Genomic DNA, 25,051 nt, shown 5'->3' on the forward strand with positions numbered 1-25,051 from the left:
TGTTGGCCTGATTTGGCTCCCACTTGCTAGGATATGCTCTTAATCTAAGCTTCTCTCAGACATCAACCATTGCTTATCATCCTGGACTCCTTCTTTTGGAAATGTTCCAGGTTATTCACATAATTTTTAAATAGTCACACTCCAAAATGGACATAGTACATCAACTATATTATGATTTTTTTCGGAGCCTGGTGGGAGTATTGCCTCCCCCTTTCTAGACACTATAAAAAAACTTGAATGCTTACTATGCACTAAATACCATGTCAGACACTGTATATGTGTTCTCTCTTATCCTTACAAACATTCTATGAGACCCACATCATGGTTAGTACTGCATTATCAGACACCAAGGCTGAGTAGATAAAGTACCTTGCCCAGGTCACAGAGCTGGTAAGTGACAGCAGGAGACTCAAATGCCACTCTGCTTTAAAGTAATTTATAAATCTGATAAACAAATTATCTCTGTAATTTATTTAAGTCTTTTACAGTTACCCAATTATTCTCTGTTGACTGTCAGCTTTATCATTTTCCAGAGACACACATACTGTTAGCATTCAGGTTATGGTGATTGAGACCATAAACTTTGGAATGTGACAGATAAGAGCTTCAAATCTGACTTGGCCATACAGTAATCACATGCACTTGGGTTATTTCTTCTTATCTTGCCTTAGTTTCCTTACCTGTAAGAGAAGATAAGGATATTTTTTTTCTTGCTTCCCCTTCTTTCTCAAATTTCAATTTAAAAATCTCTTGCTCCAGATCTTAAGTCTTCCTGGTCCACCGAAGTTACACATGCACCTTGCTAGATATTTACCTCTCCCATCGTTTCTTTTCCAGTGTCTAAAACCTAATCTGGAAGGAAAAGATAAAGATCCTTCCAGTGCCTACCAAATGCTTTAGTTTCCTACTCATTCTTTTTTTTTTAATTTAATTTTATTATGTTATGTTAATCACCATACATTACGTCATTAGTTTTTGATGTAGTGTTCCATGATTCATTGTTTGCTTATAACACCCAGTGTTCCATGCAATACATGCCCTCCTTAATACCCATCACCAGGCTAACCCATCCCCCCACCCCCTCCCCTCTAGAACCCTCAGTTTGTTTCTCAGAGTCGACAGTCTCTCATGGTTCCCCTCCCTCTCCGATTTCCCCCCCTTCGTTTTTCCCTTCCTACCATCTTCTTCTTCTTCTTCTTCTTTTTTTTTTTTAACATATAATGTATTATTTGTTTCAGAGGTACAGGTCTGTTTCCTATTCGTTCTTAAAAGTCAACCTGAGTCAGTTCAGTTGTCTTCTTTTCCCGATTCGAACCCATTCTAATTGACGGAGGAGGGAGATCAGCTCAGCCGCTGTCAGCTGCCCCGGAGGCAGTCTGTCACTGCACAGGGAGGCAGTGATGTCTACATGCAGGACTCTATGTACTACTCTCATCAAGGGCTCGAAAAGAAACTGGTCAATGCTCCAGGCATCTGTTAGGATGGGGTGGGTGGGGAGGTGGGAGGCAGCTTCATTGAAGTAGGTGCCTGACAACTCTTTCTAAAATCTTCTTTTGGCCAGGTTATCTCCCACGCTATGTCTGAACATGTGGAAGATGCAGGTGTCCACTCAGGAGATGCTACTCTGATGCTGCCCACACAAACCATCAGCCAAGGAGCCATTGAAAAGGTCATCATTTATCAAGAAAAGTGGAAGGGGAAAAAGCAAAGATAAAAAAAAAATTTTTTTTTTAACTAGGTAGCAATGTAGGACATGCCCCAGGCAAAGTGTAATTATGAAGGGAACTTTCTTGTTCTGAGTCTGCTGGGTGTTTTAGAGATCATAATTTCCTTCCTGCCCTCTTGAGCCCACTTGGTTGTGTGTTAGTACGGTGGTTCTTGACCTTCAGTGGTGTCATAACATCCTGGGGAACTTGCTAATCTACAGATTGCTGGACTCCATCCCTAGCTTCTGATTCAGTAGTTCTGAGCAGGGCCCCCAAATTTGCATTTTTAACAAGTCTCCAAGTGATGTTGTTGCTGCGGACCTATGGACCCCATCTGGAGAACACTGCTGCAGATGGTTCTCATGTTTGAGAGCCACTTAGATGAGCAGCATATGAAGCTATGCTTCTCAATTAGAAGCAGGTATGCAGCAATCATGTAGGAACATTCTGGAACCTATGTTTTCAATATCCACACTTACCCTCATCTCAAATCAGCACTTTCTGACATGTCTCTTTCAGCCTCTCTTTTGGAACCATTGCTTTAAAGACCTTCCCAGGAATGATGCCTCAGTACTCAATATGCACTCCTAGGCGGTCTCAGAGACCATCATCTTAAATAATTCATGGGGATGTTCCTTTACTCTTTAGGTATGTTAGGTCAGGCTTGGCTTTTTTAGTGAGTCTTACCAATAATCCTGCCATCCAAATCTAGGTAGCCTGTCTGGCTGGCTGTACTTTGGGCTGGATTCTGAAAATCTTACCTTATTCTAGATGTGAAGGTAGCAGGGCGTGTTGTAACACCAGCTGCCTAAGAGAACAACATCCCTGGATTTCAAGTGTGCTTTAGTTGATCATGTCGGTATAAATGACCTCAAGAACTCAGATTTTTCCAGATCTCTCACAGTTTGATGTGCCATGGACTCTGCTCCCTTTTATGACCAACTAAGTTGTCAAATCACTCTTGTAAAAGTAATGAATGAGGAGCTCTTGTTTCTTGCTGTCAGTGGCCCCTCATTGCATGGGTACCTTCTGGCTCTGGTTGGATGTAGGGATTCATCTATGTGACATGCAGAGCTTCCCGGCAAGGAAACGTCATTTCTTTCTGACCATACTATCTACCCAGGTAGAGTCCAGGGCAGCAGAAAAGCACATCAAAGCAATGTCTCTGGTCTCTTTGCAGTGCCATGTAATTTCAGGGCCTGCTCTTCTTAGCAGGTAGGTCGGGAGGGTGATAGGAAGTTTGGACTGCAGTTTCTGGTGCTGAAGCAACTGGACTGAAAGAATTCCATTTAGCCCTCAAAGTAAAACCAGAGTATACAACGGCAGGTAGATAGGGACATTTGGCAGAAAGATAATTTTGTAAAGTTATTTGTTCTTTTCCTCGCTGGTTTGTTATGAATATTTAGTATGTATTATTATTTTATTGATAGATGCCTGCTAGTGGCTTCTATTATTGTTATTATTATTATTATTATTATTGCCATTATGACTGTTACTATTATTAGTGGAGGTGTAGCTCTATGTCAAGAGAAATTAAAGAAATCTAAGTTTGAGGTGTTTTCTAACCAAAGTATGCTCTTTAGCTCTATGTCATTGTCCTTTTGATCTAGGTGAAGGATGCTACCCGAAAGATTGCAAAGGCTTTTGCCATCTCTGGCCCATTCAACGTCCAGTTTCTTGTCAAAGGAAATGATGTCTTGGTAAGAAATGCCCAGGTGCTTGAGAGGACACCAAGCTGTGTTAGGTTATGTTGGTTTGTGTCCCCCCGGTAATCCTGGTGAGCACAGACGGAGCAGCTGAGACTCCTGCAGCTGTTCATGTCTGAGTGTGGCTTGTTGCACAGCATATGATGCCTGCCTTGTCTGAAGGCAGAGGCTCTTGGTGGCACTCCTGTGTCAGTCACGGTTCTGGAAAGCACTCTAGTCCACTGGAAAGAGGATTGCTGTCTGGCATCTGTGGTACGGTAGAGATGGACGCAATGACTATCTGAATGTGTACAATAGTCATAAATTGTATACACTGAAGTTTTAGATACTATTTACATACAAAAAATGTTAAATCAACTAGACTAGTCTTCATTAATTTAGTTGCTATTTAATGTAACCAATCAGTAACCAATATTGGTTCAGCAGCATCTACTATGTGAAATCATATGGTGGCAATAAAGTTGTATAAGCCACAGTCTTCGCTCTTAAAGATATTCGGTTTGGTGAGGACTGGGAAGACGACTTTGTAGACAACTATAACATAAGTTAGAATATAATAGCTGCTGGAAGGAATGTACAAATACATGGTATTGGCATCATAGAACAGAGAGAGCGTATCTACTAGTGTGTTTGTGTGTGTGTGTGTGTGCGTGAGCATGTATTTGAGTGTCATATACCTGGTTTGGGGTGGGTTTCAAGGGAGATTTTGTATTTTAAGCTGGATCTTAAAGAATGGTTGGAATTTTGACAAGTAAAGGAAGGTAGAGAGGACATTACACATAGAACATCTGAGAGAAAATTTGGCACATTTTAGGAGATAGCAACTAGTTCAGTTTAGCGAGATCATTTTTCTAGGGAAATAGTGCAAGGCACACTTGGAAAATAAAATTGGGGTCAGGGAAATGGTACAAGATCACATAGAGAGATATATCGAGGCAGATGAATAAAAAGCCTTCAAGGACCAGACTTTCATCTGATGGCCAGTGGAAACCCAGTGAAGGCTTTTCTGTAGGGACGTGGCATTATCTGAGTTCTGCATTAAAATCTATCAGCAGTGTGTGGGGATGAAGTTGTGGAAAGTGGATGTAAGAAAGTCAGAATTCAAAGATACCGACTAAAAAGAAACTGGCTAACAAAGTGCAAGCAGTGGGGAGAGAAGGAAGAGGCTGGTAAAAGAAGAGCCGGCCCCAGTGAAAAACAGCTAGAACCCAGGTGCCAGGGAGAATGTTAATATGTTGTCATTGGCCCTCACCATCTTTTCTCTTTTTTTGAATTTTGTTATCTCTCCAGGTGATTGAGTGTAACCTGAGAGCTTCTCGATCCTTCCCCTTTGTTTCTAAGACACTGGGGGTAGACTTCATTGATGTGGCCACCAAGGTGATGATTGGAGAGAGCATTGATGAGAAACCTCTTCCCACATTGGACCATCCCATAATTCCTGCTGACTATGTTGCAATTAAGGTAACATTAAAAAAATCTATTAGTCATTTTTTTTTAAGATTTTATTTATTTATTTGAGAGAGAGAGACTGAGAGAGAGAGCACATGAGATGGGGGAGGGTTGGGAGGGTCAGAGGGAGAAGCAGACTCCCTGCCGAGCAGGGAGCCCGATGCCGGACTCGATCCAGGGACTCCAGGATCATGACCTGAGCCGAAGGCAGTCGCTTAACCAACTGAGCCACCCAGGCGCCCAATTAGTCATTTTTTTTTTAAGTTTCAAGAAATTAAAGGAACAATTTTTCATCAAAAATAATCTCGAGGGATGCCTGGCTGTCTTAGTCAGTAGTAGAGCATGTGACTTGATCTGGGGGTCATAAGTTCAAGCCCCACATTGGGGGCTTACTTAAAAAAAACTTTAAAAAAGAAGTAAAAAAAATAATTTTGATACTTCATGAACCTTCTAACTAAAGTGCTGGACCAGGGATTTACGATGTTTCCTTTGGATAATGCGCACAGGCAACTTTATATGATTTTTTATCCATTTCAAATATAACAAAAAATCATTTAGAATTACATAATTTCAAAACCAACTAGCTGAGTGAATTATAAACTATGTTAATGCGACTGATAATGGTGGTGTTGGTTTAGTTGGTAAACAGAAATTCTGGACATATTTTGTTAGGAGAAGGCTTGAATTGTGCCCTTTGGAATTGTGCCAAGACTTCAGGAATGCATGGATCTTGTAAAAGTGTTACCCTGTGGTGTCGGTTAAATTCTAACTACCTTGGCCACCTTGCTTAGTTCCTATTTTCTTCAGCAGTATAATTTTTCCACTTGAAAGTTGAAATAGTGGTTGCTGTTCACGGTGGTGCCATGAAGGGAATGAGATTGATGGCATCTTTATGAAGATCGACCAGAAAAGTTTAAGATTTGCTCACTAAATTCCAATATAGATGTATTATATTTCTAATAATACCTTAATAATAAAGCCATTGTGCTCCTCTAGCTACCCCAGTATGCCCGTGCACAGATTATTTATAATTATGACCTTTAACTACTTCACAGGGTAAGCATGAGGATTAGTGAGATACTATATAAATATATTTGAATATTTTAGAAAAAGCATCTGATGGAATCAATTTATATTGTGCGATATATTTAGGTGACATTTATATATTTTGGATGTCTTCAAAATATTTCCATTCCTACATGTACTAGTGACCTCAGTCATAATTATGTTACAGCTGAGACTCTGACTTCTGACTTTTATAGTGGAAGCTTTAAGTTGAAGCTATAAATCAAAAAATATTTATTAATTTTATTTAGCTTAATAATTTAGGATGACTTGGATTTTATAGTGCATTGAGATGGAATGTCACTTGTTATATTGGGGAAGGGTGGCGCTTTATTCCTGGAGACTATGACACAACATAAATTGTTAAAGCTTTCAGTGGGAATTATACATAGGTAAAAAAATACATAGGATTTCTTTGTTTGAGACCAGTAAGTAGAAGGCCCTGAAAAATATTTTCCACTGGATATTCTATATATACATTTCAAATTCATGTTTCTGAATTCATAGATGCAGAAATATACACACACATATGTGTATGAAACAATATCCAACTAAAAACAGTATTGATGGATAGATACACTTTTTTTCAAAAAGCACTGTATCTTCCTGTTTACTTCTTTCCTAATTATCATTGTATATGAATCTTGACTTTTTAAAGAAGAGTGACTTCTCTATAGTCCATCTTAACATAGGCCTAGTAAGGTGGGTGGACATCCACAGATGAGAACACAGAAAAGTGAGAGTGCAGAAATGTATAACTTGACTGAGGATGACCTCGTGAAATGACCCCAAGCTAAAACTCCCAGGATAACTTGGAAGCGTACCAGAATCAAAGGAAGAAGAGTCCACACTAGACAAACAGATGCAAGAAACAAGCATTTGGTTCTTCGTGAATTGTACTGATAAAATAAATGAAAAAGAAACACTCCTATCTATGTTCTAGTTCACATGAAAGCTCTGGGCAAAAGTGTTCCTAAGCAGAATGTTTTTCAAAGCTTTTTAAGAGGTGTCAACAACAGTTTAATGTCTCAGAAGTCAGCTTACAGACAGACATTTCTGGCATGGTTGGCTGTTGCAAGTTCAAATGATCAGAAAAAGAAGAGGAATGTTTCCAAAGCCTACCAAGAAAAAAACGTGTTTGAACTCTGTGCTTGGGGAGACCAATGCCCAGTAGACTTTGTTTGAAATCACTCCAATAAGAATATGTGTAGGCCAGATTAGAAACACTGGCCTAGACTGGTCACAGGGGCCCTATTTACAGAATAATTTGTGATTATTTAACCCAAGTTTTTGGCCAAGGGCTCAAGAAATTCTTGGAACAGAGTTTTAAAGCTATTTTTCAAGTCAGATGCTTGGACCAAGGAGATTTTTTATGTGTCTACCATAGCCTAAATGAATCCTGTGAGAGATGGTTCACTAAATATGTTTATCCTCTCTTATTCCTTTTATACCTTTCTCTCACGTATTTTTTCTCCCCATTATTTCTGACAGGCTCCAATGTTTTCCTGGCCCCGGTTGAGGGATGCTGACCCCATTCTGCGTTGTGAGATGGCTTCCACCGGAGAGGTAACTAATTAATGACCCCTGAACGCTTTCATTAAATCTACTTTGAAATCTATGGTTTTATGATCTGGGTGTAATACAGTAAGTAAGTTATTAAGTATTAAGGGGGACGCAAACTTCTGTTATCAGAGTAAGTCTGAAAAGGCTTAAGAATTTTGAACTAAAGAAAAATTTTGTACTTTTGTGGACCAGAGTCTAAATTTTCACTTATATTTAACTTGTGAATCTAATGTATGTGTTCCTAATTCATTTCCACATTACACATTGAGAACAGCTTCCAAAATATTTCTTTAGATGTCTAAGTAAATACCTCCTGGGTCTTTCTGCTTTAAGTTTTCATTTCAAGGTCTCTCTGTGACAGCACTTCCCACCCCCACCCCCCTCAACCTCTTTTTACTATGAAATTAAATCATTGGATTTTTACTAGCAATATGTAGAATGACTGTACAGCATTAGAAAGATCATGGACCTAAACATTGTGGAATCTGTAGATAAATGCAAAATCCCAAAACAACTTTCAAAAGCAACTTGGACCTCCTGGGGATTATCTAAAACCTATAATGGAATTGGCCACTGGATGTCCCTCTTCACTTGCGTTGGGACTCTTGTCAGCTGAAGGTTTCTTTAAGAATGCGAACTGTGTTTCTTGTAGAGAGCTGTCAGATTCTAGAAAGTTCCGTACATGTCAGTGTCAGGATATTTTATGAATCACCCAGCCCTTGACAGACTTACTAGATACAACCTTCAGATCCTCATCAGTGCACATCAGAGTGGCAACATCAGACTGTGAGGCATCATTGTTTCCTCTTGCTATTAAGGAACACCTGAAAGGGGAAAATATTTAATTACAATAAATACGTGATGTTTATGTGGTTGTCTGGTTACAAGCAACATCTGTGATGAGAAGTCAAGGGAGACAGGAAGGCAGGCAGTGAGGAATAAATGGCTATCTTACTTGTATTTGGACTGACGATTGCCTTCTCTTAGCTCCTTTGCCGCTGCTTTTAATTGACTAGGTGAGAAAACCTAGCTTTAAAATGAGGGGCCTGCATTATAGTTCTCTGCTGTTTAGGGAGCTGCTCTTCAGGTTCACCGTGATCTCATAGTCACTTGGTAGCAGGGCTGTTTTCAGCAGATTCAGGGTTCAGATCAGGGAGAGATCTGTTTTCCTTTGTGCTGTTTTCTCTAGTGTGGTAAACTTATTTTCACTGCCTATGTCCATTCTGCCTCCGGACATACATTATTGGAGTTGTTATGAAAACATGAAAGACTTAGAAGCTCAGCTCACCTTTGTTGTGATCTATTTCAGAAGTAGAGTTAATTCTTCTCTTATTAGAGTCATACTGCCAGGTGTCACTGAGTGTAATATTACAAGGTCTATTTCATAACTGAAATCAGAATAATAATTCTAGCTTAGGTGAAATCTCAGTTATGCTTTGAAGAGACATTTTCAGTGTCCAAATGGCTTGTGGGATTGAATAAACCTTTACCTCTTGATCTAGGTAAAGGCTGTTTTATTTTCTTAGTGGTAAGGTAAGGATGTTAGACTTGAGCTTACTTGAATATCTGACTGTTTTCTGTGTTTTCTTGTAGAAAACTGCTGAAACCTCTTGTGTGTTGTTGTATATGCTTTTATGATGGGATTGCCTGGTCCTGCCAGTAGAATTTGGGTTTCATTAACTGAGGTTGATATTACTGAGTTTAGTTGGCCATTAATTGACCAAAGAAAGAGTTTGCTGTAGAGTGAAAAGCAGCATGTACTGGTGGTTGGCTGAAGGTCATAATCATGAGAACATCCCTTTCACAAGAAGGGAGTCATTTGCTGAAAGAATGAATTTAGCCATCAGTGTTATTTACTATAATGGTGGTTCTGTACCTGTGTCGAATGATGATATGCGTGGCAGAATCTATTCCCATCATGCTCAAATATACCACTTGTTCTCTAGTTATGGGGTCCATTTGACTTGTAGTTATCTAGTATCACAATTACCCTAGCTGAAACTTCTGTATATCCCAATGTTATATGTTAGTTTGGAATGGGTTTTTGTTTGTTTGTTTGTTTGTTTTTACATATGGCTGTGGTATTCAGAACTAGTCTATTTTGGTTCATTTTATGAAAATGATTTTTTTAAAAAAAGGTCCTTGAGATTTTCCTGGATTTATTGAATTTCTCAGAAAGCTCTCTCATAAGCTGTACAAAATGACTCCTACCCAAGTGATCAGCAGTTATGCATTTGTGCTACTGACCCATGAATTCACGCACTGTGGCATCGCATACATAACATATACCATTATTTAAACATTAAGTCATATTAACATTTGGTAACTTACCATATTATGGACCAGAAGCTGTGATTTGTATCCAAATGATTCACAGTAGAATCCAGTTATGTTGCTCCATGGAGTGTTGTTGGATAGAGAAGGAATTGCTTATTCTTTCATTATGCTTAATTAAAAACATAAGATACATCTGCCCTGGCCAGCTTTTTAATCCCAGGATTCAGACTGCATGGTCTTTGGGCAACTCAATAAAATCTAGCAAAGGGCTCTATGAGTAAAGTGCTTTCCATTTGTATTTGTTTATCGGTAAGAGCTGTTGACTAGTATTTGCTTCTTTTTATTTTATTTTTTAATTTATTCTAAACAGGTGGCTTGCTTTGGTGAAGGTATTCACACAGCTTTCCTAAAAGCAATGCTTTCCACAGGGTTTAAGATACCCCAGAAAGGCATCCTGATTGGAATCCAGGTAAGTTGGTGTGTAGTTGCATGCATGCCCCTGGGCACATGCTAGGAGTGGCCGGGAAAGGACCTTAATTGTGGTATAAAAGAGGGGAGATCTGTTTTAAGCTCCACTAAAGAAAACAGCAACTAATAGAAAAAATGGACGTTTGTTCTCTTTATGTTCCCTGAGTTTTGCCTTTTTCCATTGCAGCAATCAATACAAATAAGTGAATAAATAAGCAGAAAGAAAAAGTCTCTAGTGAAAAGGATATTTGTTCTGAAAAGGATTTAGGATGCCTTAAACAGGAATCTCTTCTATTTCTTGGTTGTATCTTTTCTATGTGCTCTGCTCTTAGTTCTTCCTCCTTAGCCCCTGAACGTGTGTTTTCCATAAAGTTGGGTCTTACCTCTTCTTTCTCTCTGTCTCTGTCTCCATCTATCTCTTGACTTTCCCCTTTGCCAGCTCATGTCTGTGGTGTCCACTGTCCTATCCATAACTGTCACCTTTATCTTCATCCATCATCATCCCATATTTCCAACCATCTGCTGGATACCTCTATCTGGCTGTCTCAAACGCAACACATCCCCAGCTGAAGCTGTATGATCCCTTCCTGACCTCTGTTCCTTCCTTCTTTACCTTCATTCATTCACATTTCAATTTCTACTATAGATCTTCCACAGCCTATGGTGGAGTGATGCCTCAATAAACTTATCATAAGTTGAAAATGTCAGAAGCCAAAAATGCGCTTAATATACCCACCCTACCGAGCATCATGGCTTAGCTTAGCCAACCTAAAGTGTGCTCAGAATATTTTATGCCAGCCAACAGTGGGGCAAAATCGTCTAACAAAAACCTGTTTATAATAAAGTATTATATACCTCATGCAGTTTACTGAATACTGTACTGAAGGTGAAAAGCAGAATGGTTTTAAGTGTATGGGTTGTTTAGCCTCATGCTTGTGTGGCTGACTGGGAGCTGCCATTAGCCCACATTGCAACAGAGTATCCTACTGCGAATCGCTAGCCTGGGAAAAGATCAACAGTCGAAATTCGAAGTATGGTTGGTACTGAATGTGTATAGCTTTCACTATTATAAAGTTGAACTTTTTCAAGTCGAGGACCATTGGTAAATGTCAAAGATCCAAAGCTGAAGAAGACATGGGCATTACTTGAGGGATTTTCTCACTCTAGGACTGATTGAAAGTTCTTGAAGGGAAGTAGCTTAATGGGCTTTAAGAAAGTTAGCAGAGCCCAGCCCACAATACACTGGGGAGGTTCTTGAATATCATTATGTGGTAAGTCTTCTAAGTCAAAGCAAAGTGAAATAATTATAAGAGAATATCTTTATACAATGAAAAGGGCATTATTGGTTTATTACTGTACATCAAATAGAAATCTTAGGGCAACGACGTGGATGGAACTGGAGGGTATTATGCTGAGCGAAATAAGTCAATCAGAGAAAGGCATGTATCATATGACCTCACTGATATGAGGAAGTCTTAATGTCAGGAAACAAGCTGAGGGTTGCTGGAGTGGTGGGGGGTGGGAGGGATGGGGTGGCTGGTGATAGACATTGGGGAGGGTATGTGCTATGGTGAGCACTGTGAATTGTGCAAGACTGTTGAATCACAGATCTGTACCTCTGAAGCAAATAATACATTATATATTAAAAAAAGAAGAAGAAGAAGATAGCAGGAGGGGAAGAATGAAGGGGGGAAATCAGAGGGGGAGACAAACCATGAGAGACTATGGACTCTGAAAAACAAACTGAGGGTTCTAGAGGGGAGGGGGTGGGGGGATGGGTTAGCCTGGTGATGGGTATTAAAGAGGGCACGTTCTGCATGGAGCACTGGGTGTTATATGCAAACAATGAATCATGGAACACTACATCAAAAACTAATGATGTAATGTTTGGTGATTAACATAACATAATAAAATGGGGAAAAAATGTACATATTATGTCGGTACACTAATGATCAACAAAGGTAGATTCCATTGGGAAAAAAAAAGAAATCTTAGGGCAAAAAGGTAGTCAGGAAACTTTTATTACTCCCTGGAATAATTATTGCAAGAATATACAGACTGTTCTGTTTGTAAATTTCCTGAAAAATACTAAATGTTTTCCACCTGGTCATTCACTTACATTTAAGATTAGTAATTCTTGGGTCCTATAAAAACAATAGATGGTCTTAGATATCACTCCTGCCATACTTTTAATAAGCTCAAACCCTGCATGGTTACATAAAAATCAATGAAAATATAATTAGAGCAGTACCAGGTGTTCTCAAGCCTGTGGGTGATTATTATAGATACCATCTCATTAGGGTGTCTTAATATCAGCAAATTAGACTCTGGAGACTGGATGGGTAGTGGCTTTGGAGAAGTTTCTGCAAAGAGCAACTTGGAATTTTGCTTCATAAAGGTGCTAAAAGGGAGATGGAGAACAGTTAGAGCAGAGGCTAACAAGATGACTTGCAATTGTGAAGCATAATGGCAGTTTGGAGACACATCACACCATATGAGAGTCTCATCATGTTATAGATGAGTATTAAGTACTATTAAGTCATAAGTGTGAGAGTATTTGCCCAACTTCCAGTTATGGCTTAAAGTTTAATGTGAGACCTGGGGGCATTCAGAGGAGTCCATGCCCTTAGTCCCCATCTTCACAACTAATCGTAATAGTGCTAACATAAAATACCAGTTTAAGAAGGCAGTGATGTATAAAATTGTGCCTTGTTTGGTTCTAGTGCTGCAGGAAATATTAAGCAAAAATTAATTCGATCCCTATGGAGTATTTGTGTGATTTTGGCATCAGTGAACAGAATTTTTTGCTTTATGGGTGGAAAAAAAAGAGAGTTTTGTAGGGTAAAAAGAGGGTTTTGTAGGGTAAAAAGAGTTTTCTCAAAGGAATGAGGTTCTGCCCACCGAAGTTTTTATCTTTCAGTACATTCTTTTTAAAAGAGATCAGTATTGCAACAGCTACATGAGTTCTTGCAAAGAACTTTTTACTTGTGTGTAAGTGCACAACGTTAGTTAGGGCTTTAGATATGTGTCTATTGTAACTACAAAGTTTAAAAAGTATATTTAAAGAAATGTTTAAGGGATGCCTGGGTGGCTCAGTCAGTGGAGCATCTGCCTTTGGCTCAGGTCATGATCCCAGGGTCCTGGGATCGAGTCCCGCATGGGGCTCCTTGCACAGCGGGGAGCCTGCTTCTCCCTCTCCCTCTGCCTGCCACTCCCAACTGCTTGTGCTCTCTCTCTCTGGCAAATAAATAAATAAAATCTTCAAAAAAAATAGAGAAATGTTTAATATAAAATTATATTTAATAAAATATTAGTAGCTGTGGTAGATCTGATCAGCAGGAGATGGACAAGAGTCACTTTCTGACCTACTCAGTGTGGGCGGCAAGGAAGAGCTGCTGCTCCCAGCCATTCAAGGACAGCCTCTCTGTCACCATCTGGTGGATTATCACTGAGAGTGGCTTTTAAAAACGCGTCATAAATTTAACCGAACAACATGACAGTATATACTAACTGGAGCATTAATAGCTAGAAAACTCACTGGGTATCTTCTTGGATAGCATGGGACCAAGTCTAACCCCAGCCTCTTACCTAGGCTTCCTAGAAACTGTGGACAAAGTAATTAAGGTTCCATATTTCAGTATGCATTGTACTTTTAAAAAATCATTTTATTTAACATGATTCAGCGTGGTCAGAATAATTCACATCAACTCATTCAAATATATAAAGTCAGAAATGAGAATGACCTAAAAAAAGGACTGCTAATGTATAAATGGGCTTTAAGGCCAGTAAATACAAAGGAACACATTTTGTTGAGTTCTTGAGTGAAGTTCTAAGAAAGAAATCCACCACTGCATTTTGATTTCTTAAGATAATCATTCATTTAGCCTGATGCCGCATAGAATCCATGCACAGATGAGCGCTGGTAACCAGCACCACTGCAGTTAATTTGCTTTATTATTCCTTCATAGAGAAGTGAGGAGGATAGTCAGGACCTGTCCCATTTATTTGAGGGAAAGGCCTTTTCACTTTATCTCCCCACCTTGACCCAGCTTCGTGCTATGAACACAAGGATTTAATTGAAGATACCTTAACTCATTCATTTTCACAACAGGTTGCAAGAGAAAATTGAGGAAAAAGAGAAATTACGGAGGAGAGGTAAAAATGACTCTGAGCCAGGAAACATTTTTTTCTTATTTTTGGTAGTTTAACACATATTTTTCTTTTTAAGATTTTATTTATTTATTTGAGAGAGAGAGAGAGAATGAGAGAGAGACAGAAAGAGAGAGCATGAGCCGGGGGAGGGTCAGAGGGAGAAGCAGACTCCCCGCTGAGCAGGGAGCCCGTTGCGGGACTCGATCCCGGGACTCCAGGATCATGACCTGAGCCGAAGGCAGTCGCTTAACCAACTGAGCCACCCAGGCGCCCAACACATATTTTAAATAGTAATGTATTACTAGCAAGTATCAGCCACTTCTTAACGTTTAGTAAATAGAGTGTGTGTGTGTGTGTGTGTGTGTGAGGGCACACACACGCTAATTTGTTATACTGTAGTCTTCCTAACCTTTTCTTTCTTTTCTCTTTCCCACCCTACTCCTTTATACACACAGACCCTCTGTTTCTGCCCTCCCAAAGTTAAATGCTATGGGACAAATCACCTGGGGAATTTGAAATATTCATAACATCAACTGTATATAACTAGAACTTAGGGGGGGAAAAAGTCAAGATTTAGATTTTGTCAAAGGATTCTTGTCAACTCTTACATGCACTGGGTCTCTAACAAGAGGTCTTCCATAGGCCTAGATCCTAACATAAGAAAGGCATAATGTAGGTTTATATGGCAACAAAATCATCCTTGTTTTCCCTGCAATATTTCCTGCCTCCTTTCATCCTATCAGGATTTATTTTTAGTTGCTATGAGTAGGCACTCTGCCCTGTTTTGAAGTTATCTGGAACACCCTTTAACAATAAATGATTTACTCTAGAGCACATCAAGAGCACTCACTGTTTTTTCCCCTCTGATTGGGCTATTCAGCGATGTTTGTGGAGTGGCGAGCACCATCCTGACATCTGCGCTTCAGCATTGCTCAGAAACACAAAGCAAGCATTTTATTTGAAAAAGACAACTCCAAGTGACATGAATAACCTTTTATCTTCAGTACAGAATCATTAGGAACAACCATAGAGTTGTTGGTGCAGACGTCCCTACAGAGTCCACAGCACCACACAATATTAACTTGGCTTTCTGTTCTGCAGCCAGAAGTTGGAATAATGTGAAAATGATAATTGGAGGAAATGTATATATATTTTTCATTTTAAAAGGACTTTCTTATAAACATTTTCCAGGAAATAAATCAGCTTGTACTTTTCACCTTTAGTAACAAATGGTTTCTTACCCAGGTATTTTCAATCAGCTATTAAATCCGGGGCTACTCAGATGCAAGCTGACAGCTGTAATTTCTTTTTGTAGAGAGGCTGTTTTATGTGTCACAAGTGTTCAATACATGTTTGATAGAAGTTTATAATGTGGCTATGAAAGCCGACACCCCAGACCAGAAGGCAGAGTGGTTCCCCGGCTGGGAACTGCCAATACTGTCATGTTGGATATTTATCTTTTCCACTTGGGGGGCAGCATTGAAACAGCTCCATAATTAGGTTCTGACTGGTATCTGCAGGTCTTAGAGGACTTGCTGACTTATTTTACTTTAAAATAGCAAAGAAAAAAATTACATTCTGGTACTCCTTCCTCAACATTTTTCATTGTGACTTTGGCCAAGGTTAATGGATCTTCACCTCAAATTACAAAATGAGTGAAGGATGGGTCTCCTAGTCCCTCTTCCCTCCTACTCCTAAACTTAAGTGTGCATCAGAATCACCTGGAGGGTTTCTTAAAATGCAGATTATTGGGATTCACTCTCCGAGTTCCTGATTCCACAGATCTGAGGTGGGACCCAAACATTTATACCTTTTTAAAAAAGATTTTATTTATTTATTTGAGAGATAGTGACAGAGATAGCGAGAGAGAGCAGGAGCCGGGAGGAGAGGGAGAAGCAGGCTCCCCGTTGAGCAGGGAGACTGATGCGGGCTTGATCCCAGGACCCTGGGATCATGACCTGAGCCAAAGGCAAATAGATGCTTAACTGACTGAGCTACCCAGGTGCCCCTTAACTTTTATATTTTAAAACATGTTCCCAGGTGATGCTGATTTCCTGGGGAACCACATTTTGAGGACCACTGTGCTTGTGAAAGGATATATTTTTTAAAGATTTATTTATTTATTTTAGAGAGAGAGTTTTGAGGGGGGAGGGGCAGTGGGAGAGGGAGAGAGAATCTCAAGCAGACTCCGAGCTGAGCACAGAGCACTACACAGGGCTCAGTGCCACAACCCTGAGATCATGATCTGAGCTGAAACCAAGAGTTGGACGCTTAATCAACTTTGCCACCCAGGTGCTCCGAAATGATATTTTAGAAAATGGTTTCAATGTTATGTTATCACATGGCCATATATTATTAGTGACATTTTGCTAGGGGAAAATTTAAGAAATTGAGAATAGTTTGTTCAATATATAATACATCAGTTAATAAATAAGTGGTTGGACAACTTTATGTTGCATCTTCTACTGTGCTCTGGTGCTTACTTAAGTCTGTCTTGTGTTTAGCAGAAGGTTGCAGTGTATTGTTCCAAATCAGGGAGATTTGACAAAATTAAGAAGTTCATTTAGAATATTTCATGCATATTTACTACATTTCAAGGAACCTTAAAATGTGAAGAGACCTAAAATGGCATCTAATTCAGTCCCTTGCTTTCCAAGCAGAATCAAACTTGAAAAGTCATTGTCCTCTTCTTCTGCCTAACCTATTCTTAAGGAGACTGCCATATGCCTCATTAAATTACCCTAATGTCACTGAGTTACTCTGATTTTATACTTATTTATTTCCTTTTTTATGTCTAGCCATGAGCTTCTTGCACCTAAGGCCCATTTCTTCCTGTTTGGTCCTAAGCAGGAATGGAAAGCTACTATCCTGGGCATGGTTACAATTTGTGTTCTAGAAGACTGTCCATGAATAACCCCTGAGCCCGCCTTAGCTGAGATTCATCAAGTTGCATTTATCTTTTCTATTTGCCAAAAATTTCCTCTCATAAAACTGCAGTTCTGGGATTGAGATGGCCTGAATCTGAAAGAATTTTATATTTGAACATAGTCTTTGGAGTCTTTTCCTAGGATTTAGATCTGTTCTCAGAAAGCCTCTGCAAGTAAATATTAGGAGGTTTTATGGGCTGAACATTATCAAAATTGTGCAAGGATCTTGATATGTTTTATTATCGCAATTCTTGGTTTCTCCAAGATTCTGAAATAAGATCACCTCCTTGATTTTTTTTTAGCTGTTACTAATATGGTTTCTAAATAGATTATAAAACATTTACTGAAGTAACCAAATTATTTCATCTGTTTATAAACTTTTTACAAGGGAAAACATCCAAAATGTTCAGCCAAAAGGCAGAATAGATATGTTTTTAACTGTGTATGATTTTCATATTCTATTTAGCTCAGTTACTCAAACATTCAAGTTAATGAGGTCAAGGTAAGCGACTGACTTTTAGGTAGGCGACTTAGCCTTTTTTTCTCTCACCGTGACCACTGTCTTGCAAATACTGGCTTGTGGTCACAGGAAGGGGGTAAGTTCAGAATAGAAGAACTCTGGTGACAATGTGTAGGAGTCCAGGGAAAGCAGGACCTGGAAACCAGATGGGTCCAGCTGAGGCTCTAGGAAGTTCACAACGATGGGCTCTAAGAACATATCTGAATGGTGAGATGGAACATGAGGGAATCTTGTCTGGAAGTAAAATATATGTGAAGAGGAAGTTGGCTTGTATTTGAAGTATGACAGTCAGTAGACGAAGCCAGGCTTGGAAACTATGGTGCAGGGACAGGAATCTAGCCTCTGGGAGGCTGAAGAAAAAAACATCTTAATAATAACAATGAATACTTAATGAGAACTATTAATGGACAAGTAACCTTGTACAACAACTATTAATGGACTAAGTTCCTATATGGACACTTAAGTAATGCTTACTTATGAATTAACTCATTAAATACTCACAAGGACCTGTTGACACAGACACTGTTGCTATTTCCATTTAACAGATGAGGAAAGTACATCACAGAGAGGTTAAGTAAGTTGCTCAAGGTCACACAGTTTATTGTAGAGTCCCAAGAAATAGATACACTACTATGCTCACTGCAGTTTTAAAAAGGAAGAAATGGAGACTCAAAGACATTAACTTGTCTAAGGACACACTAAAAATGAATGGTAATGCCAGGATCTCAAAGGCAGCTTAGTGACTCCAGAGCCCATTCTTTTACTCTTCACTTTAAAGTTAATGCAAAATTGAGTCCAAAATGGTTGACTTATTGCAGGGAGGTTTGCACAAGCTGCTAGGACAGGGCCCAGTCTCCTAAGAGCGGGACCAAGTTAGAATTCAGCCGGTTGAGCAGGCAGAACGATTAGCAAGGCTGAGCTGGTGTTGGACTCCTACCCCGGGTGTCTTTAAATTCTCCCTGACCTGGGGAAGGATCCCTGTAGGACTGAGGTGGATCTTAATCTGCAGACAAAGTGGACTAAGTAGAGAGTAAAGGAATTTGAGCGCAAGGTGAAAAGTCAGACTGTAGAGAGCAAGACAATGTGGGTGTAATCTTATCTATATCAGAGAAATAAGTAAGAACTCGTACTTACTTATAGGAGGAGTAAAGGATTGAACTTGTCACCTTTGAATCTAAAGCACCTGGCAACATATGGCATTGCCTTGGATGATGGTGTGAGTAAATAATCATATTGCATGTGACTAAATGAAAAGCAGTGTATCTAGAAAGTGAATTTTGTCAAATTCTCTTAATTTCAGCAATCATTCCGTCCCAGATTCCTTGGTGTGGCTGAACAATTACACAATGAAGGCTTCAAGGTATGTGATATTAATTTTTTCAAGTCGTTTTCTATAAGCATTGAGATCTATTCACAAAAGAGAATATTAATGAATCTTAAGGAATGAAATACCTCAAAATATATCCTTTCAACTTGAAAGATTTAACTAACGTGATTAGTTTAAAAATTTCAATAGAATAAAATTATTAGAAAGACTAGTTTTAACAAAGGTACCATGAGCTCCACAGGAGTTGCCAGCTAAAAACTTAGAAAGTTTAGTTTACGTGAATTTGGGACAAAGGTCCAATGCGTTTCCAGTATATTTTTCCTTTTTCCTTTTCTTGTTTCCGTATGAAGTCATAGTTTCCAGCTGTTGCAGTTATAGGCAAAACTTCTTTGCCACGAATACCTCCATGCAAAACCCGGTTCAGTAAAACAAGATGATTCCAAAGGCTCAGAGTGGGCCTGTGGTCATGGGGCTTTGTTGATTTGATAACAATGAATCCTCAGCCATGAATAATTCTTTATTTTTTTCTTCTACAAAAGCAGCTACAGTTGAGGTCATTAAATCATTCCTTAGAATATTTTAAAAATACTTAAAGTGCCCATGACTCTGGACAGAGAGTCCAAATCTCTATTCATGATATTATTGCTTCTCATATACACCACTTTCTTATACTTCATGTTTTATTTATTTATTTTTTAAAGATTTTATTTATTTATTTATTGGAGAGCGAGCGAGAGAGAAACAGCATGAGAGAGGAGAGGGTCAGAGGGAGAAGCAGGCTCCCCGCCGAGCCGGGAACCCGATGTGGGACTCGATCCCAGGACCCTGGGATCATGACCTGAGCCGAAGGCAGTCGCTTAACCAACTGAGCCACCCAGGCGCCCCTTATACTTCATGCTTTAAATGATGGATGTGTCCCAGTAGGTTTCTTTGCTCCATGAAAGCCTTCCCTGTGATACAGTAACTGACTTTTCCATTTTAAATGCAGCTCTTTGCCACGGAAGCCACGTCAGACTGGCTCAATGCCAACAATGTCCCTGCCACCCCAGTGGCATGGCCCTCTCAGGAAGGACAGAATCCCAGCCTCTCTTCCATCAGAAAGTAAGAACTGGGCAGAGTTCTATCCTCCTACAGATAGAGGATTAACTTCGGGAACTAGCATGATGTGAATACTTCACCTTACCCTATTGCAAGTCTTCTAAAAGTCCTCTTAGCCATTTCAGATGAATAAATCTGTGGATTTATTCATCTGAATTATTTATTGTAAAATTTCATTCTCATGAACCATTCTGTTACTATAACGTATAATGCCATATGTCTACGTGGTGATACATAGCATCTTTCAAGATATTTTCTAGTAAGGATGCTTTTCTGGATGGACACCAGTGATGAGAGAGACATGAAGAATGTAATGCAGCACTTTATATTTTACATCAAGCTTATATTGTATATAGATGTGTATATCAAATATAAGATTGACCTGCTGCATTTCACTGAGGTTGTGTGTCAATAAATCAGTCCAATTTATTGAGCACTTGCTATATGCAGGAGACTGTGGTGAGTGGTAGGGTAATGCCATTGAATTACCTGATTTACTATTCTCTGATCTGGTTGGTTATTATTCCTCAGGCTATGTCGTCATTAGATTTGGTAAGACATATTATTTTAGTGCACTATGTGAGTCTTTAGGGACTACATTCCATCGACACTTATAGAAATATATGGCCTAGGTACATAAGAGATAATTCTCAGTTGTTCTAGGATATTACAATCTATTAAATGGCTACCATTTGTTAGGGCTCTCAAGAAGGCAGCCTATAAATCATTATCAAATTAATAAAAGAAGGGCAAATTGTTCAGACCTTAGTAGACTTCCACTGAAGCTATAAGCACTTGGTTAGGACTTATAAAACAACAATTAGCATTACTTCATGTTTTTGACATTTAAATGTCTCCTAGTACCTATAGCAGCCCAGCAACCTAATGTGAAGTGATTTATTTCAAAATCAGGTGACCTGTGTTCTCACACCATTAGCTGGAGGCACTGGGAAGCAGGCAGTGAGGTAAAGTTAATCTGGGAGTTGGGAGTATGGAGGTGGAATGGACTTCAATACTGGAGAAAAACCTCCTTGTAAAATAAGTAAATACCTATCAAATTACCAATTCTTCTATGGATAGATGAAGCGTTTGAGAAAGAAAAATCTTTCCATTTAATTAGTTAGACTTTCACCAGAATTCTTTCGAGAACACAATAAAAAATTATAACCCCCAAATGAGTATAATTTGAACATCTATTTAGGAATAGAGGAGGGCAAGTGGCAGTCAACTCAGTATGGCATTGACTTGAGTGGCGTAAGAGAATAATTACTTTAGTATTTTGAAAACTAATTATAAAATATACATTGCCACCTACAAACTTTTGTTTATTTTGATTGTTCTTCCAGATTGATTAGAGATGGCAGCATTGACCTGGTGATTAACCTCCCCAATAACAACACTAAGTTTGTCCATGATAATTATGTGATTCGGAGGACAGCTGTTGACAGTGGAATTGCTCTCCTCACTAATTTCCAGGTATGTTCTTTTCCTTAAATACAGCTACGTGCAGGTTTTTATTTCTGCGTCACCCTTAAGAGTATTCATCAGCATATGCACATCCCTCTTCTCCCCTTCTTGTAACATTCAGAATGGAGAAGAATTTTTAAATAGAATCTAAAATAATGGTGCTTTTAGGGTAGGTCATGGCCTAACTGAGACAACTGGTGATCAAGCAATTGAAATAATCAAAAGCCACGGATAGCCATGCTCTCATTAGCCATACTATTATCTTTTAAATAAAAAGTGTGGTGTGGCATGGAATAAAGATACAAACTTTTGTTCCATTGTTTCTAAATGAAAGGCACCATAAAAGAGCAACAGGTTAATGATAACTGAAGATCCAGACACGGTGCAAGCACTTGTCCAATTCACAGAAAATGATCACCTGAGGTATGCTTAGTTCCACTTGGACATGACCCACCAAATTTATCACGGAGAAGAACTGTACGTCAAGACTCAGTAACTTTCTACCCATCATATTTTTTTTCCCCCGAGTCGGTTTTAATCCCTGGGGGAGTTGAGGGGCAGGGCTTAGCTTATTCATGGTAAGGTCTGAAATACAGGAGAAAGTCCCGAATAAATAAAAATTTTTGTGTCTTTCATCACATGTCCCTTTGGAAATTGGGAGCAGAAACTGACCTTTCACTCCTGCTTCATTAAATACTCACTTTCGTGGCATGTGGGTCACTAAGATTCCCACCCTTACATTTTCAGGTGACCAAACTTTTTGCTGAAGCTGTGCAGAAATCCCGCAACGTGGACTCCAAGAGTCTTTTCCACTACAGGCAGTTCAGTGCTGGGAAAATGGCATAGAGCATAAACACCCAGCTCCAGCTGAAATCAACCCAAGCCACACTGGATCTAAAGGAACGGACTCCCCAGCCGTCTTCCATAGAGACAAATACTGACACCAGACTATTTTCAGTTTACTTGGTTATGCCTAAATGTTCTTTTCTTTCACAAATTGTTGTCCGTCACTTTTTACAAACCTTGCTTAAACTTCTTCCTAAATAACTTGTTCTACATGAGAATTCATCTATTTTCTAATGCCTTATTTTTGGTGGGCCAAGCTTACCTATGTGCCTCTTTGCAGCTAACATTTTATGGTGCTGATGAATGATGATCAAGGTAGAAAATGTCGCTGCTCTATTTTCTGAACTATTACCATACATACTTTCAATACACTATTGTCATTGCTTTTAAGTAGCATCTGCCACACTCAGGACATTTTAACAAGTCAGAATACTATAAAAATTTGTTAAAACGAAATATGGATTTAATTTATGAACCCCTTCATAATGATGTTTGTGTAATGCATCTTTTTGATAATTATGCTCAGTTATCTGGCTCACCCAGGAATATTCCTATTCCTTTTCATAGTACTGACTTTGAGAAGTGGCAGAGGTCTTTAAAGTATGGATTTCTTCAAAGGACACTGGTTTGCAGTTTTGTGTTTTGGAGTATGTCAGCAGATAGCAGATACTGCTAAGGTGGTTTTCTGTTCTTGTTTTCCTTTGGATTTTAAACCAGAGCCAAGTGAAACCTTCAGATTGATACCATCTCTCTCCACCTCTACCCCACCCCTGGCAACTTTGGAATAACTTGGAAGTTATGTCCACTCCCTTCAGATTATGGATTCTGTTGATTTACTGAGCCCCATATTGCGCTATGAATTCCACACATTTTAAACACAAGGTCCCCATTCCTTCTGCCTACAAGAAAAGTCCTTCCTACAGGCAGCCTGTGTAACTTTTAAACATTTTGTGTATTACAAGTGCTCTAATTGTAAACTTTTAAATAAAATGCTATTAAGAGGCGATATATTTGTATTCTTGCATTTATTTTATTATATTCTTAACTTCAATTTAACTGATTTAACAAAATCAGTTCACTTCTCTGATGAAACACGGTTTTGAGCCAGGATTATGTCACTTTTTCTCTAAAAGCCATATAGGATATAAATGAGCAAATCAATGTTAAAAATAATGACACCTAGGCTGTTACATTTTTCTTTTTTTTTTCTTGTTCCCTCACCTTGTTTATAAGTCTCATTAAAATTTATTATGTTGTTATATGGTTATATATTGTCTTTGATCTGAATCCTTTCAAATATATACAACCACACACTGACTAAAGATCGCCACATAGATATAATAAACTTTTAAACAAATGTCTCGCATAACACAGAGACGTACTTGACCCTCTCAGAAGCTGATCCGTATCGCCTGGTGGAGATAGTGCTAAAGGTCCCAGTGTAATCATATCCCAGAAATACCACCTAAAATTGGGGCTTCGTGAAGGTCCTAAGATAACGATGGCGTAATACTGTGTATCCTTTCCCTCTCACCCCATAGTCAAGGGATTACCACTTGATACAGGTTTACATGAAGGCTTTGCAAATTCGTTTTCTCCTTCTCTCCTCCTTGTTACCACTGTGGTTGAAACCTTCATTACTTCTTCCCTTTAATATTAATGTACTCCCTGAGCATCCATCGATTCATGCACTCACCTGAAAATATTTAGTAAGTTTCTGCAATGGTTGGTGTAGGATATACGGTGTTCCCTCTTATCATTCTAGTGCTTTTCTGATACTGTACCACTTATCACCGTCACACCCCCATAATAACTAACATCATGGAGCACCTACTATTCCTCAGGCTGCTCTAAACACTACATGATTTAACCCACTTAATCCTCTAAATAGCCCTAAGAGTAGGTGCTGTCATCTCCATATTATAAATAAACAGAGGCATACAAAAGTAAAGTGACATGACCAAGGTCACACCCAGTGCAGTCTCACTTTTTTTTTGTCTTATAATGAAGACAAACATGTAAAGTAAATACATTTCTCACAAAGAAGAAAGACTTAACTTGCCTGTAAAGAGCAGGGAAAGGCTTTTCTGGGGAGATGGCCTCATATGTTATCTGGAACATCATGTCATAATTCCCCAGGGAAACGAAACAGGACGTCCATTGGAGGAAATTACAAGTAATTTGTATGATGAGCTCGGGGTATGTGTGGAGAAAGAGGGCAAGAATCAGAAGTTGAGGCCAGAATCTTGGTTGTATGTGTGTAAGCCACATGTAAATTTTTAAAACTTTGTAAATAATTTTGGACTTAAAAAATTGCAAAAATAAAAATTGTACTCTCTTTACCCAGATTTACCTATTGGTAATATTTTACCCTATTTACTTTTTCTCACTTTTTTTTTTAAATAAGCTCTACATCCAACATGGAGCTTAAACTCATGACCTTGAGGTCAAGAGTTGTAAACTTTATTGGCTGAGCCAGC

General features: G+C 39.0%; 1 protein-coding gene across 1 annotated transcript in view; it reads left to right on the forward strand.

The window, feature by feature from the left end:
- CPS1 (carbamoyl-phosphate synthase 1) overlaps positions 1–23,753 on the forward strand; it is a 355,746-nt gene extending 331,993 nt beyond the window's left edge. Inside the window, exons 38-46 of the mRNA XM_054506025.2 lie at positions 1,562–1,669; positions 3,317–3,406; positions 4,703–4,873; positions 7,418–7,492; positions 10,137–10,235; positions 19,134–19,193; positions 20,149–20,261; positions 21,605–21,734; positions 22,473–23,753. Coding sequence (XP_054362000.1) covers positions 1,562–1,669; positions 3,317–3,406; positions 4,703–4,873; positions 7,418–7,492; positions 10,137–10,235; positions 19,134–19,193; positions 20,149–20,261; positions 21,605–21,734; positions 22,473–22,571 — 945 coding nt within the window. The 3' untranslated portion in view covers positions 22,572–23,753. The remainder of the gene's footprint in view (positions 1–1,561; positions 1,670–3,316; positions 3,407–4,702; positions 4,874–7,417; positions 7,493–10,136; positions 10,236–19,133; positions 19,194–20,148; positions 20,262–21,604; positions 21,735–22,472) is intronic.
- Positions 23,754–25,051: the final 1,298 nt, after the last annotated feature.

This window comes from Mirounga angustirostris, unplaced genomic scaffold, assembly GCF_029215605.1.
Source record: "Mirounga angustirostris isolate CCGP_5_RB_7025 unplaced genomic scaffold, mMirAng1.0.hap1 SCAF_3, whole genome shotgun sequence".
In the NCBI taxonomy this organism is placed as follows: domain Eukaryota; kingdom Metazoa; phylum Chordata; class Mammalia; order Carnivora; family Phocidae; genus Mirounga; species Mirounga angustirostris.